Source organism: Cucumis melo, chromosome 12, assembly GCF_025177605.1.
Source record: "Cucumis melo cultivar AY chromosome 12, USDA_Cmelo_AY_1.0, whole genome shotgun sequence".
Classification (NCBI taxonomy): domain Eukaryota; kingdom Viridiplantae; phylum Streptophyta; class Magnoliopsida; order Cucurbitales; family Cucurbitaceae; genus Cucumis; species Cucumis melo.
The window spans coordinates 1,183,963-1,201,911 of NC_066868.1; the positions used below are offsets into that span (position 1 = coordinate 1,183,963).

The 17,949-nt window shown below is 27.9% G+C and overlaps 1 protein-coding gene across 1 annotated transcript; it reads left to right on the forward strand.

Annotated features, from left to right (window-relative positions):
• Window positions 1–9,148: 9,148 nt before the first annotated feature.
• On the forward strand, window positions 9,149–11,392 carry LOC103497076 (putative serine/threonine-protein kinase-like protein CCR3). The gene has a single exon (XM_008459145.3). The coding sequence runs from the start codon at window positions 9,149–9,151 to the stop codon at window positions 11,390–11,392; it is 2,244 nt and encodes a 747-aa protein (XP_008457367.1).
• Window positions 11,393–17,949: the final 6,557 nt, after the last annotated feature.

The window sequence follows — 17,949 nt, forward strand, 5'->3', positions numbered from 1 at the left end:
AAGAGGTAGTTATTTATGTACAGTCAGAAAGAGAAATCACTTGAGTTTCATATATAATTTGTCAACTCAACTATCACATTATATTTTCATTAGTCAAACAAAGATCACAATTAACCTCAACTTCATTTAGAACCATTTTCCAAACCTTTCATAAATTAAATTTTCCATTTTTAAATTTCAGGGACAAAAAAATCACTAATCTCCAACCTTATGAACTAAAAATGAACCTATTTTCTATTATAATAATATATATGTTAAATTAATTACAAATTTGTATCCATTGAGCTTCAAACTTTGATTTGCAGATTAAAATTTAAAATTTAAAATCTAAAATTCAAAATAAAAGATTAGCAGATCTATGATCATATTCATATTTTAATTTTTTGAGGTAATATTTTTTTTTATATAATTTAAAATTTTATTAAATAATTGATAGAATAATGGGAATAACCAAAACAAAACTTTGAAACTGCAAAAAACAAAAATGAAACAAACTTTGTATTCAAACCATATATTAATTGTCTTTTAATTAGGCAATAAGAGGGTTCCTTAAGTAAAGTAAACTCAATTAATTTTTACATTTCGCGGGATGAGAATTCATTTTAAGAACATCGCAACTAAAACCAAATACTTTTTTTTTTTTTTTTGTCGAATCTAAAAATACGTATTATCAATTTATGTTATTTTCTTATTCTTGAATAAAAGTTTGCTGATTGTTTATAGTGCGTTCTTCGATTAATGAATTTTAGTTAAAAAAAAAATCGATAAGAATTTGTTTGATAATAGTTTTGTTTATTTTATAAAAAAATTATGCATGTTTTTTTTTAAATTTCATATTAACGTTTTAATTTCACGTTTTAATAAACAAAGTTAAATATGAAAAACACAATAAAAGTTTAGGTATGTTTTGCAATGTGAAAATCATGATCGAAAAGTCGAACGATTTCAACATAAATTTGTGTGATTTGTAACTAAGTATATTGTTTTATTATTATTATTATTATTATTATTATTATTATTTTGACTTCATTTTATATTTGAAATTTTAGAAATAATACTTCCTTTTTATTCCCAAACTTAAAAAACAATAAGTATTATGCATAACATAAATACATTTTGAGAGATAATTAATGCAATTAAGGAATTTTATATATTGAGAATAAGTCTTCAACTTGGAGCGATGTGAGGGTGTAAGTTTACATATTCTTTTTAAAAATTTTAATATTAGCTTTGGTGTTTAATAAAGGTTGCAAAACTACCTTTAACATTATTCTGCATGCATTAACATTTTAATTACACATTAGGTCCTAATACAAATGTTGGAATAACTTGAAATGATGTCATAGTATCTTGTCCTAATGTCCATCGTCGTGCTATTTTAGGTCTCAATCATCATCCACCATTTAAGTAAACAATTTTGGTTGACTAGCCATATCGGTAATAAAAAAAATCACACTTCTCGTTGTTTATTAGTATAGATAAATATACCTATTTATTAATGTGTGTATATATTTATTTGGGTCGAGAGATTCAATTTTTTTTATCTTTTTTTGAAAGGGAGATTCAAACTTCTATCTTCTCATGATACAAAGTTTATTTAATAAGTTTAATAAAAACCACAAAACCTAAATAAACTTTGTATTATGACAAGGTATATGTTCGACTCGTGTTTCTCTTGTAGACAGAAAAATGCTGTTTTGATTATTCTTTGAAGCATATGGAATTTGCAAAATGGGATTTTCTAACCTGAACTCATTTGTTACGAGGATTGAGTCGTTTTATTTTGGATTTCGATGAGGTGGAGGTTTCTTCTAGAGTGGTTGATATGTTGTCGGCATCCATTCTCTCTCATATCCCTTCTACCTTTGATCATCTATGATTACTACACTGGTCGCATCAACAGGGAATAACATAACCTAAAAGAGAGCGTAAGTATGCTTCAAGCACACACAATGTTAGAGTTATTGTGCTAGATTGGGCAGGTATAACAACTCATAATTGAAGTCGATTATGATGCTTCGATGTTATTAAGCTCTTCTCAAAGGATAAGTTTTTTTGGTTGTAAAGATCCTTGTTAAAGTTATTTACTTCTAACCATATTCCTCAATAGATCAATAAAATCATTCATATTTTTAACGATTTTAAATCGTCTCAAAATTACTCTTCACTCTTAAAATATGTTTTTCTATATCATTTCTTCCCCCTTTTAAGATAAGGTGGTGGATGCATAGGTTGGTTTGTTTGCTCTTCTTCCCAATCTGGCCCAAAAAAATGTTTTACTTAAGTTAATTCAACCATCATTTTATAATTAATAAACTAACTAAAGAGACGTTTGATTATCGATAAAATCAAAGATTTGAGTTGAGTTGGTTTGATTTAGTAATAATTAAAGGAAAGTCAATGGAAGAGTTGAAACGAATAAAGATGTGAGAAATATAAGTTGATGTAAATAAAAAATTAGTAAACCTCTTTGATTATTGGTGGAACAAACAAGAGATTCGTTTTTTTTTTTCCCCATCTAACCTAACTCTTTCAAATTATTCAAGTCGTTAAATATCCATTATCGGAACGAAAAAAAATTTAAGCTAAAAGAATAAAAGATTGAAAGCTGATCTGGCCATGTCATATCAATTTCTAATCTAAAGATTTCAAGTATAGTTTGCTCTACTTTTAAACAACTATGTGTGTGTGTATATATATATATATTTGTGTTCAACTACACCCATTCTTAATAAAAATATATTCTATTCTTTTTCTTTCTTTTCTTTCTTTCTTTCTTTCTTTTTTTTTTTTTTTTTTCTGAAAAGAGAATCTTTTAAGATTTTAAAAAGATTTACTTTCTTTGTAGATACATAAAAAGAGAATATATCTCTTTTCGGAAAGGAAACCCTTCAAAACTACACAAACTCACTTCAATGGCTAACCATTTTATTCTCTCTTTTTCGTTTTACAAAATTATGTTCTTTTACTTATAAGCATTAATTTTAATACAATATAATTTCCACTCATTCATAAAAAGTTCTTTTTCTTTCCTACAACAAAAAATCTCAATGCAATTATTCTTACAATTTTTTTTACCACTAAAATATACAAACTGATCAACTTTAGAGATGTTTAAACGATTCTCTTACGATTTCTGTATTTTGAAATTATTTTTACCTTTCGAAAATTTTTGCTTTTGCTTTGTTGTTAGAATAAGGTGGAAACTAATGTAGGGATTAATACGTAAAAATGGGAGGATAGATGTGACATTGTTTATAACATTATTAGCATAAATTGATGTGACAATTAATATATGTATAAATTTATTACGTAAATGATTTTAACTATATATATATATATATATATTGATCGTTTGACATGAAAGAAATGACAAAAATTTATCTCGTTTATGGTTGTAAATAATTTCACACACATGCTTTATGTGTTTTTTTTTTTTTTGGTATTGATCGTTCTATTTTAAAGGAAAACATTTTTATGAAATAATTTTGAAATTCAAAAGTAAAAACAAAACATTTCAAAGTTTAAAGGCATAATTGAAATAATCAAAGTCGAGAGTTGAAGAGTTTTTATAAAGTTGAGCCTAATTTAAGAAAATGTTTTTCTCTCTCTGTTGACGTTCATTTAGAACAATCCAACATTTGAAAAACATTCATACTTCTTATAAATAGTTGTTCTTTTAAATATAAAATAACTATTATATATGTTCATTCAATTATAGGAAACTATTTTTACCTTTTCAAGAAAGGCATCGAAAACCATTTTGGAAATGGCTAACAAATAAATAAAGAAAATCTGAAAAAGCCTAAAAATGCAATATATATATCTCTATATCTTTATTCTTTTAAAGTTAAAGTATTACCTTCGACTTTCTATCGATACTATAAAATTATATTTAGAGTATAGACATGAATATTTTGAAAGAAAATTGATTAAAAACAAAGTAGTGATGATTTGAAATAACATGACAATCTCTAGTTCAAAGTTTTAGTTTCCATCTAAATTTTTAACAATTTGTACGTCAAAACTAGTTTTGAAATATAAACAAAAGAGAAATAGTAATATAGTAATTTTTCTAGACAAAACAAGAAATTCGAGAGACGATTTGTATTTTTTTTTAAAAAAATAAGCAAAATATTGCAAATAGGAAAAAGAGTAGTAAACTAAACTCAATGGGTGTGTCAAGTAAAGAAAGAACATAAAGGGAAGAAATTAGTGGGTATACTAAGATAGGGGAAGCAAAAGAGAGAAAAAAAAATATATCAATAATATGCTTTAAACATCTAATAAAGTGGAACAAATAGTAATAAGTCTACCCCCACCCAAAAAAAACCCTACTTTTTATTTGAAAGTTTAGGACTTTATGGAGATAAGATTAGGGCTTTTGAGTTGATGTGACACCATTTTGAATGTGATGAAAAATAAGAAGACATAATAGGGTTTGTGATCAAAAGAAAAAAAAAAAGAAAAAAAAATTGAAAAAACAAAATGGGATTTTGTCTATGGCATTTGGGGGGACCTATCACACTCATTTAGAAAGAGAGTGTGATAGGGAATTCAATACAAATACATTACAATTGAATAAAAAGCTTTGAAAGATGCTTAATGAACATATTCAACCCTCCACTTGATTGTGTGTGGCTCTAAACAATTTTACTTACTCCTTCTTCTTTTTACTAAAATATCTTTGATTTTTTAATATAATTTTCTTTTTATTTATGCTGACGTTCTTCATTGATATCTATTAAATTTTATCGAATAAATATTTTTCTTGCGTAATACATTATTTCTATACACGTAAAAAAATAATAATTTGAATTCGAATCGATGCCACTTGAGATTCTGCTATACATATTGGGAGTATAGGTTCTTATTGCTCATAGACACTACATTCATAGACTTGTGGGGGGTCATTGTCTTTGAAGCTTTCGAGAGTTTGTCAATCTATTTGCAACATACTAGGATTGAATTTGATTGCTTGAAGGTGGTGAAGTTGCTAAACGGGACACAATTATTGATCTAACTAAAATATCTCTTTTCACAGATTAAGCTAAGGTCTTGACACATGGTATGGAGGAAGTATCGTTTGTTCGTCTCACAATGTTACGACACATTCATTTACAAAAAGGACACTTAACAATAGTATACCTTTTGTGATTCTTTTCTTTTAACCCAAAGTGGTTATTTTGAATGATCTCTTGTAATACAATCCTTTAATTTGTTTGACCTTTTAAGAAAATAATAATAATAATCAAGGATTCTTTTTAAATAAATAAATGACTTCAATTATTATATATTTTTTGTTCTATTGATTTTGAAGAGAGAGGTTTGTGATCTAAATTATTTTGAAATTGAAAAAGGGTATGAAGAAGAAAAGTAGTGTACAAAAAAATAATTTGGCATTTAGTGGGGATTATTTTATGGAATGGTGTTTTAAGTTATAGCTTTCCACATGTCAATGAATCCCTCATGGAATACACAAATTTCATTCCATTTCCCTTTCATCCAAACTCACAAAACTATTTCAAAAATGCTCTATTTTTACACCCACTCCTTTTTTTTCTTCTCTCTTTTTTCTTTTTTATAATATATAATAAATCTATCGATAATAATTTTTATCGCTAATCAAATCTTTTAACAAAATAATCAATCATTAATAAACTCTAAGAATTGTTTTTAAAATTTGTTAAATCGGCTAAATTTGTTTAGTTTGATACTGTTAATACTTTGAATTTGATTGTTATATCTACAAATATACTTACAATCGAGTGTGAATTGTTTTCTTAGTGTTTTTTTTTTTATTGATGGGATATGATTATTTACTTTTTTTTTTTCATTTTTTGTTCTCAATATATGGACCAAATGAAAGCCCATATTCAACAATATTGAGTTAGGATTCAAAAGCCCAAATTTTCAATCAAAGAGTCCAACCCAAACTTAAATTCACTATACATAATAAAGAGAACTTTAAATTATTTTCTATCTTTTCTCAAACACATGCTTTGTTGTTATTATTATGATTCTATATTTAACAAATTTTGTTTTTTTTGAAATTCAATGTCCTTTGATATAGTTTGTTTACTTTCAAAATATTCATTTTGGTTATTTGTTTTTAATCTTTCTTTATTTTGATTTCTATACTTTGAAAATGTTCATTTCTGCTTCTTGTACTTAAAAAATGTTTGTATTAGTTTTTCGTTTTTATTTTTTTTATTGCATTAAATAGAGACTAAAAAGATCGATTTTTAAAAGCTTTGAAATCAAAATGAACAAAAATTGAAAGTATAGTGATGAAAATGAATTTAAAAATATAGAGAACAAAATGAATCAACGTTGAATGTATAGAAAAAACCAAAAATTAAAAACATAAAATCCAAAACACTATTTGAACCCATATAATTCTTTATCAATGATTTAATTATATTTTCTAAGATATATTTTCATTATTTAGATTTTTAAAAAATTATGATAAAATAAAATCTTAGCCCAAAAAATAATTAAGTTTGAAATATGGATGTCGATAAAAATAACAAGGTTCCAATTTTATAAAAGAATTGAGAAAAAATTATGAAAATTGATAAAAATTAATTGCTGTAATCAATTAGTGAAATATTAATTGCAACTCAATAAGATATCGTTTTTAACGATGATTTGTATAAATTAAGACAAAGACACGCACCTTAACATAGAATAGTTTCCATACCTAAAAGCAAGAGATTGAGCAACGTATAAAGAAAACAATACATAACAACACAAAGTCATTCATATTTTAGAAATATATGGATCCTATTGCCACAATATTCAATGGCAGAGATCCACATCAATTCAACAATATATCAACGATTATATTGAATTGCCTAAATAAAAGATTGTTGATAAATTAATCGACTATAAATTATAGATTTTGTGAAAAAGGATGTTACCCCGATATTTTTATCGGTTACTTGCTTTTATGGAATGTTTTGGCGATAATTCAACAAAGTATTTTGATAATTTCATCTTTGGTTGAAAATGACTTTTACACGTGAAACTATACAGTTGACGTGTACTCAATGCTACAAAACTTGAAAAAGAAAAACTTAAATTAGCTAACCTAACTAATTTATTTAAAAAAAAGCCATCAAAATTTCTTCAAAAGAAAAAAAAAAGTTAAATTTTAGGTCCTTCAAAATTTTGAAATTTAAACATTTCGGTTAAAATTTTACACAGTACTCTGACAAATATATTTAACCTATATTATTGTATCGTGATCCATCATAAATAATATGTAATATTTTGCTATATTTTATAAATATATATTTTGTTTGATTTGATTACATTGGAACTAAACCTAAAATAAATTATATTTTTATACTTTCTTGCATTGATCCCAATGAAATTGACTTATTAGAGAAGTAATTAACCCTAAATATTAGTAGTGATAAAAGAAGAAAATAATAAGAATAATAATGATAAAGAATAAATAAAAGAGGAAGCTTAGCTGGATGTAATGTGCCACCCATTCCTTTTTCCACTCTCTTTACAAACAACTAATTCTTTTCTTCAATGAAAATCATATAACCTTAAATCCCTTTTTAGATCCATTTACTTTTCCATTACATTATTTTATCAATAATTTTTCCTATTTCCTATTATCTTTTGTTGTAATAATGTCTCATCTCATCTATCATAATCTTCTTACATGATTTAATATCTACAAAAAGTTTGAAAACATTTAAACCATTAATGAAAATCTCTTAGAGTTGACCTTATAATATAACACAATAAATTCCCTTCAATTATTAAGGAAGAAAAGTAAAATCTTTTTAAAGGTAATTATAATAGATAACAATTATAAGAATGATGATCAAGTGTGTAATAAATGATAGATTTTTATAGTCTATCAATGATAGACTTTGTAAATATAAGTGGAATATATATTAACTCAATGATTAATATATTTATCCAAATTAAATATATATTTAAGTTAAATCATTGATCGTGTAGTTTAATTATTATTCTAACAAATTGAGTTTTTAAACCAATTTTGTACCTTGTTTTTTCTTCTTTAAATTATTGTTAAATAGAAAAGGTTCGATCTCTATTGAAAATTTTAAATTGTATAATCAACACAAATAAAGTACCTTTCCTAATGGTGTTTGGTAAAAAGATGAATATAATTATAGTTTATAATTTCTTATATATAAGACAAGATACTGACTATTTTTTTTTTTTTTGTTTGACAACGCGTAGATTCAACCTCTTGTCAATAAAAAAATATATGTTTTAACTAGTCGGTGAGTTGTGCTCCGGTTAACATATAAAAAAAAATATATATTTTTCAACTATTAATATTTGGTCATATATAACATCCCAATTTACTATGTTTTTTGGAAGCTAAATATAAATATAATACTTCTATACAAGGGTAAAATTGAGAAGTTTCCCTATAATGTATATACATTTATTTTTCATTCATGACATCTTACTTATTTTGAACAATTATTGCATGGAAACTTGAAGTTCAAGTTTATTAGAATGCCATAAAATTAAAAATGTTCACTTTGTTGCATAACCTGTTAGGTTTGTTGTAATATAAAATATTGTACAATAAAGTTTTCATTAAACCATCTTTGTTTAACTTAAACATTTTATTATTCTTAGATTATACCATTAAGAACCAAATCAAAATACAATAATAACAATAGCAATAATAATAATAATAATAATAATAATAATAATAATAATAATAATAATGTGTGAAGCTTAAGGTACCAAAATATAATTTACATCACTAACATACAAAAAATCAAAGATTCCCGTGTATCCCTACCCTTTTCAATAGGGATATTTTATAATAATTATTACTAAGAAAATGGAAGATAAAAATAAAATAAACAATTCAACTCTGAAGCTTTGAGAAATTTGCGCTCCATTTTTGAAATAGACAATGCCTGTGATTTAACAAAGCCTCACTCTCAAAACAATCTTGGTTTTATGCTCCTCATCTTCTTCTCCTTCTCTTCTTTCAAATCCATTTTTTCCTGATAGTGGAATTGTTCATTCAGATTTCTGAATAAACTCATAAACTTCCATCATTTCTTCTTCAATGAAGGATGAAGGGGGAGGAGCATGATAATTCTGTCAATCTGGAGAGGCCGTCTCCCAAATGACATCAGAACTTGTGATTCTTGTGGTTGTCTTGATAACTCTGCAGCTGCATTGGGCTGTAGATGCCCTCGGTTCTGCCTCCACTGTCGCCGTTGCATATGGCACCTCCACCGTCTGCGGTATTTCTGCAGGTAAGAAAAGCCAGAGAATTCAATGCTATAGAGGAGATCAAGTGATCTCCATTCTACCCCAGGTCTCCTTTCAAGCAATCTCTGGAGGGCAGAGCTTCTTCTGTGGTCTTCGAACTGGCGGGTTCAGTCTTCATTGTTGGGAGACTGATGCCGGATTTTCGAATCGTAGTTTTCAACCTAAACGTATTTACTACAGCATCAACTTCCCATTGACTGATCTGGCTGTTGGTGATGCTCAAGTTTGTGCAAGAGAGGTTAGCTCCGGTAAAGTTATATGCTGGAGGGGATCAAACAGAGTAGGGTCTTTATTTCCTTCGCCTGATCCAGCATTGAACTTTCAAACAATCACATCTGGAAGTGGGTTTTCATGTGGGATTTTGAAGAACAAAACCGTATGGTGCTGGGGGAACAATGGAATTGGATCGAAGATTCAATCTCAGTTTGGGAATCTGCCAATGGCAAGCTTAGTCGCTGGAGAGTCTCACGTCTGTGGATTGACTGCGTTGGGCGGTGTTTTAGTATGCAAAGGAAACAACAACGGTGGCCAATTGGAGGTTCCTTCCAATTCAGCTCATGAATACTCAAACCTTGCATTGGGGACGAGTTTCACTTGTGCAATAAGGCAAGATAATGGAGTGGTTTCATGTTGGGGTGAAGGAGCAAATAAACTCAACATTGAAAAAAACATCAATGTAAGTGTTTCATATGAGCTAATCACAGCAGGATCTTACATGTTATGTGGGTTGAAAACAAATAATTTGACAATAATGTGTTGGTCCAAAGCCAACAACAAGTCACCTGTTCTTCTTCCATTGGGAATGATAATCCCTGGGCCTTGTGTTCAAGATTCTTGCAGCCGCTGTGGCATCTATCCAAATTCAGCATTCCTCTGTGATGGGTCTGGAAATATTTGCAAATCTTGCCAGAGAGAGCTCCCATTTGCAGTGCCATTGCCAACGAGTCCAAATTCTTCATCAAACCCAGCTTCCTCTTCACCTACAAAAGCCAGAAACAGGCTCACCACGGCACTTCTCATAGTTGGAGCAATTGGGGCTTTAGCAGGAACTTTCACCATTTTGTTCTGCATATCGAATTGCTTAACTTCTCGTTCTTCCTGCAACACAGCAAATAATCAAGAACAGAACATAAATCAACTATCCCTAATAGAACATTCCTCCGCACGGGCATTTTCTCTAATGGAGCTTGCTGTTGCAACAAACAACTTCTCCTCCGAAAACAAAATAGGAGCAGGAAGCTTTGGAGTGGTTTACAAAGGGAAGCTCACAGATGGAACAGAAGTAGCTATCAAAAGAGGAGAAACCAAAAATGACGAGAAAACAGAAGACCCACAAGAGAAGCAAAACGCATTTTGTTCTGAACTAACAACAGTACTGCGGCTTAATCACAAACACTTGGTGGGCATGGTGGGTTATTGCCAAGAAAACGACGAGCGCCTCCTAGTTTACGAATACATGACAAACGGTTCTCTCCATGACCATTTACACAACAAAGATGGGGTATTATTAAATACATGGAACATAAGGATAAAAATCGCATTAGATGCAGCCAGAGGAATCGAGTACCTTCACAATTACGCAGTCCCACCGATAATCCACCGAGACATCAAATCCTCCAACATACTACTGGACGGAAATTTCACAGCCAGAGTGTCCGATTTCGGATTGTCGTTAATGCGACAACCGGAAACTTCAATGGAGAGCGCCGTTGGCGGTACAATCGGGTACATTGACCCGGAGTACTACGTATCGAAGATTTCAACGGCGAAAAGCGACGTGTACGGATTAGGGGTTGTACTGCTGGAGCTTTTGACGGGGAAGAAGGCAGTGTTTAGAGATAGCGAAGGTGGGGGTCCGGTGACGGTGGCGGAATATGCGGTGGAGCGAATTGGGAGAGGGGAGCTATGGAATGTTGTGGATAAGAGGGTAAGGGGAGCAGAGATGAAGGAAGTGGATGCAGTGGAAATGGTGGCGTATACGGCGATGCATTGTGTGAAGTTGGAGGGAGAAGAAAGGCCGAATATTGGCGACATTGTTGAGAATTTGGAGAAAGCTGTTGGTCTTTGTAATGGCGAACTCCGTGACAGTTTCTAACACCATTGATTCCTTTTCTTCTTCTTCTTCTTCTTCTTGGTTTGTTCTTCTTTTCCATTTTATTTCATAATATTTATTTATTTTGAGATTTTTTTTTGGATGGATTACAAAATCGTTGGAAAACAAATTTGAAAGTCTTTTCCAAACGATAATTTGAGTTCTGTGTTTTCGTTGTTAGATTTGTGCATTTATATGGACTTATTTTAGGTATAACAAACATCTCCATTACAAATTTAAATATTATTATTAAACTATACTCATATTACCATATTTTTAATATTATTGATTTTAGTATTTGTTGACTTAAATAATTATTGTTCAGTGCCCTTACCAATTTTTAAAGGGAAATTGCATAACATAGTTCAAAAATTTTAGGAAAAAAAATACTTCATATCACATTTTTTTACGTTGACAAATATTATGGTTATCATGGAATTATCGAACGACTATCAGATGTTATCAGAGGGCTATTGATTATCTGCTTTTAAATTTGCTACTTTTGCAATTAAAAAATGTAATTACACGGCTTCTGTTTTCATAATTTTTTTTACTATTTTTGCAAAAACACCATTTTTAAATTTCGGTTTAGAGTAAAGATTTTTTTTATTAAGGAAAAAAGTTTAGAGTGACATATAAAAAGAATGATTATATTAGATAACAATAATGATAATTAATCAACCATTTCTTTTCTTATGAATTTTAGTTGTTAATTGGTAGAAAAATGAATCACACTGTATATATATAAAACAACTTATTACTTTTAAAAGTTACTTAGATTAGATCAACTGAGAAAGTAAAAAGAAAGATACAATTTTTCGTGAAGAATATATAAGATGAAAAAAAATAATAAAAATGGTTATTAGTTAGAGGTTAAAAGAGATTTGTCGGTTGATATAATGACTTTACTATCAATCTCGAAATTAGATGTTCGATTTTTTCAAAAGAAAGGGAGAGGCTAAATTTGTGGTATGAATCCTCCAACTACTATTACTATAATAAAACAAAAATCAAAAGTTAAAGATCAAACACAAGAAAAGAAATGTAAGAATCGATAATATTTTGATAATATTAATAAACCAATCTTAAGGGATGGGTGAAGTTGGAATTTTCAGTTGAGTTTGAAATATGTAGTTAATATGTTAGAAAAAAGAAAGATACAATTTCTCGATAGTTACTTTTTAAGTTGAGTTACTTGAGACCGATTTATAAAGCTAATGAATCAAATACTCAAAATTTCATTTTAGTTAGAGGCGAACGTGATAGATCAAAAGATCAAGTTGACCAACTAAAATCGATCATACCAAAGACAATTAGTTGAAGATAAGAAGAGGTTTGGTTGGTTTTAGTTTGACAAAAATTTAAACCGACAAGATTTTTTTAAAAAAAGATCAACTTAAAACAACCCAAAACTACAAATCGATCGACCAATGGTTAGTTTGTACTATTTCATGGTTGAGATCGGTTTGAACATTTACCAAATCAACCATAGTTGATTCGGTGTGATTAATGGATATTCACCCTTCATATTTGTCGTAAGACTTTATTCCAAAACTTTTAAAAGGTTGATTTTAATGTGATTGAATCAATAAAAGTATAGTAAATTCAGTCTTAATTAAATTATTTTTTCATATAATTAATATTCACTTGCTCGAAATTCATCATTCATCAATATAAGAGCTTTTAAATCATGTTTATATCAATATACTTGTCCACATACTTGAAGCTAATCCATAAATTTGTCAAAATCAAAATAATCTTTCAAAATAAAAATAGTAATGTTTTTTCTTTTCCATTTTTCTTCTTCTTTATTATTAATGTTGAAGAGTTATACTAAATGCTGCAAAAACGATGAAAATCAATTAGGGCGGGTCTTTGATATTTAAAATGAATGTAGATATACAATATAATTTTGAACCACTATAATCTCATATTGTATTCATTTTTCTACTCTTTGTTTTTCATTTATCAATTTTGTTTGTCCGTAATTGTTCTAGAAAATCAACAAAAACTATAGAGACTATAATAGTTATAAAAGTTGAGATAGAAAAAGTTAAAGTTAGCTGTTAAAATGAAATATAAATTAGGGTTTTCTTTTTCTTTCTTGTCTTTACCAAAGGAGGAATAGAACATCAAGTTTTATTTGATAATAAAAATTAAAATATCAACAGAATACATATATCAATACGAATATTATTTTTGTTAAAATTATTTTTACTATCGAACTAACATTATGACATGTTAAAGATCTTCGTATTGAAATTATTAAGTTAGGTGTATAGATTGAAGGATAGCATACAAACGCAACGGAAACAGGATCGAAAAATTACTCTATATGCAGCTAAACACTCATGCTTAAGACAACCCTAATTACAAAGATTAGGGTTTAAAAAGAAATTCTTTACTTTTGAAGCTCCCTAAATTTTCAAACCTTCTCACGATTACACACTCAGAATCACCACCAGAATTCACCCGCTATACTCAGGACTAAGAACCAGGTCGTGGCACCCATCAAATGAAAGAATTTTAGAGAGAAAAATGGAATGAAGTTTTTGATAAAATTAGCCAAAAAACCATCATCCTGCTCGAAGAAAATGAACTATTTATAACCTAATTACATGCATAATTGCATGTAATTAGTTAGCTAATTTTTCAACACTTTGTATTCCACTAACATTTAGTGGATTTACTCACCATTCCATTTAATGGGATTTTTGTATATTCCCATTAATTTTAGTCAAGGGCAAAATGGTCATTTGACCATTTTAGTCAAAGTCAAACTTTGAATTTTTGACTTTTCAAGTCAAAAGTCAACATTTTTACTTTTTACGATTTTGTTTATTTTGACTAATTTGGACCTTCCGAGTATCAATCCACATTCATTTTCTTGATATTCAAATCACATTTGAATCATTCCAACATGTTGTTCTAAGTTGATTCCGTATGAGCTAGTAGGGGAATCTAATGGACCTATAGATCATGGGCTTCAACAATCCGAGATTAACTGACTAAACCCTTTTAGACCAAGCTAATCAACATTCGTTAACTAACGAGTCATTCCATTAAAGTCTCGTAGCTGCACTTCCCTCACTATAGATATATTTCTGTCAATATGATATAACCATAATCAGTAAGTTAATCCTTCACAGGTTGTTCGTGACCTCGACTGGGTCAAAATACCGTTTTTACCTCTGAGATTACATCGTGTTTCTTAAGTCCCATTGATCTACTATTGAACATTTGGTTTAAGGTCCAACCTATAAACCGAATCCCTCTCAGGCCAATGAGAGGTTGGGGCCCTATGTTCAAGACTTGGATTCTTAAGGGAACAACCTATCTCTTAACCCTAAAGCGGGTAGGAGTGAATTCCATCTTGCACCCTATGATCCCAACTATTCACCTGATCTTATCCCTGAAATGGGAGGCTTGTTGGGCCAACGCTAATGAGTTGCCTTCACCTATGCAAATCTAAGGATAATCTCATGTGAACAGAAGTTCACAGTTAGCTCAGGATTAAGATTAAGTTACCTAGGTCATCAATAAACGAGATAATCAGTTTTAAATAGTAAACGACGTTATTACGTAAAAGTGACTATTTCATGGTTCTGTCTTGTGTAAACCTTTTACATAGAATGTCCCCAACCTTTTACATAGAATGTTCTCTCTTTCATGTCTCTACATGAATGATTTAGAATTACATCGTTTGTATTATTTACAAAGAGGGATGCATCGATAGTATTTCAGAATAAAGCGCCCAACCTTTAATCATATACTATAGACTATTTAGACTATTTACTCGAACTTAATCTATGTTTATGTCCCTACATAAAGTTCAAGTTTACTGAAAAATAGTCTTGTGATCTATATTTATTGGTTTTAAGAATATAATTTTCAAATTCTCAATAACGACTTTATTTAAAAAAATATGATTATAAACTACCCAACGTAGATGAGTATTTTTCTCAACATGAATATATACTATTATATCCAAAAATATTTAATAGTTGTTTTCCATTTCAATTCGGTGCTTATTTTAAAAATATAGGCAAAGAAAAAAAGAAGAGAGAAAGAAATAAATAAATAAGAGTAGTTAAGATAGCATTTTCCAAAACATTATATCTTAGTTATGTTAAAGAAAATTATATATTATTGAGACTTACTTAATGCAATGCATTATCGAAACAAAAATTGTTTGGCTGTCATTTGCTATTTGCCAGATTTTATTTTTAAATCATATTTATTTTCGTTGTTGAAATTTCAAAATAAAAACATTTAAAATTATTCAACTTTAACTTTTCGAGAAAACTATGTTCAAGAAGAAGAAATAAAGATAATATTTTAGCTTTTATATATATATATATATATATATATATATATATATATATATATTAGTTCTTGTTTAATTTTTGAATATGATGTTTTAATCAATTTTATTATTTCCTTTTACAATATTCTTCTCTTTTTATATTTAGGTATTAACTTTTTGGAGATTCTTTTTCAATATTTTTAATTTTTATGTATTCATGGATGTGGATATTTTTTTTATTATATTAGTAATTTCTTTCAATAAAACATACAAAATAAATAAGAAAAAACATTATGCGAAAATATGTTAGAAATAGCATATCTTTTAAACTAATTTAAACAAGATATAATATTTAGGAGAATTGTTGAAAATAATAAATTTGATAAAATATTTACAACATATAGCAAAATTTCAGATTCTATTATAATAAACATTATTAATAAATACCGATATGCTTTTATCACTGACATTAATAGATAGTGATAGAAGTCTATCAGTTTCTATCTATTTATAGAATTCAAAATTTTCTATAGTTTGTAAAAATTCTCAGAATAGTTACTTGTTAATATATATATATACATATTAGTTTTTATATTCTTTTTTTATAAATTTTGGTAGACGTTGACTTTTCCTCCATACCATCAACGATATCTTATTGGATATTTTGGTTGACATCAATATTTTAAAACACATGCATTTTCTTAGTTCAAACTTTTACTATTTTTTCCATCTTTAATTTTGAGTTCTCTCTTTCAAAGAAACTAAAATTGTGAATTTTCTTGACTTTTATAATATAAATTTATTATTGCAATATTGTAGTTTTAATCTTCGAAAAATGTTGAAGAGGATCTTTGCCACAAAAAGACGACCCCATCTTGTATGATGGGTGACATAAAATGTTCTTTTTTTTTTTTTTTTTTTCCATTGAATCACAAATGACACATCAAACTTTTTGTAAATTCAAAGATTATCATGAACATGATAAATACTTAGTAAAATTGTAAATTGTTAATCAAGTCCTATAGTTGGAAGAAAATTAAAATTTAGTTCCATATAGTTTATAATGAGAATTTAGTTATTATGACTTTATTTATTTTCTTTTAATTTTTTTTGTTTGAATTTGTTTTTTTTTTTATTTCATCTTTCTTTTTTAACCTCCTTTGCATTTTACACTTTGATTTTTTTTCCCTTTCTTTTTTATTTTCGTATAGTCATTTTCTCATTTTTTTATAAGTTATTTAATATTTTTATTCACTCTAGAAAAAGAATAAATATTTAAGGTAATTAGAATAGACTACAATTTTAAGAATAATAATTAAGTGCATAGAAACATTTTAAAAATTATAAATTTATAGCAAAATCTATTAATGATAGACTTTTAATAAAAGTCTATCGATAATAATAGACCAATATTTTCAAACATGATTCATTCGTGATAGAGTTCTATCATTAATAAACTTTGATACATCTTGCTATATTTACATTTTTTAACGTTGCAATATATACATGTAATTTAAATCTAATTGTTATATTTGCGATTATATCAAATATTTATTATTATGTAAAATAGAATAATTACTATTCTAAAGAAAAATATTAGTAACGTAATTAGTAATTTTATAATTCATTTATTTATTAGTAAATAGTTAAGCAAAGGAAAAAAAAAAATAAAAAAAAAATACACATGTGAGAAGAAAGAAAAAAACAAAGTTGACAAATACACCGTTCCTTTTTTGGTTGATTCATTATTTTCTAGATGGTTCTTCAAGAAACGACAACGAATGAGTTGTTAAATTTTTATTTTGTTATTTAATAGATAAAGGGACACCTCACAACAAAATTGTCTCTTCTTCGAAATTTAATCATTGTATTACACTAAAAAAAGAGTTTTTTTTTTAAGAATACTCTATTTTAATAGATAAATTTAAAAATTATAATATTAAAAAAATGTTCTCACCCATAGCTCAATTAGTATACTCTTCGTACTGTCGAAGATAAATATTCGATCTTCCTTTATGTATCATCAGTTAATCTTACCCAAAAGAAAATATAAATGAAGCAAAGAGTTTTCTTTTTTATATTCTCACAATTTCACTAAATGTATTTATATTCACAATTTCTCTATAGCATATATATCTATATAATGTATACATTAAAGAGATCAATAGTTCAAATTCGATGATACTAGATAAAAGAGGGGTTACATATCTTGAAAAATAAGAGAAGATATTTTAGACGTACACGTTTACTCATA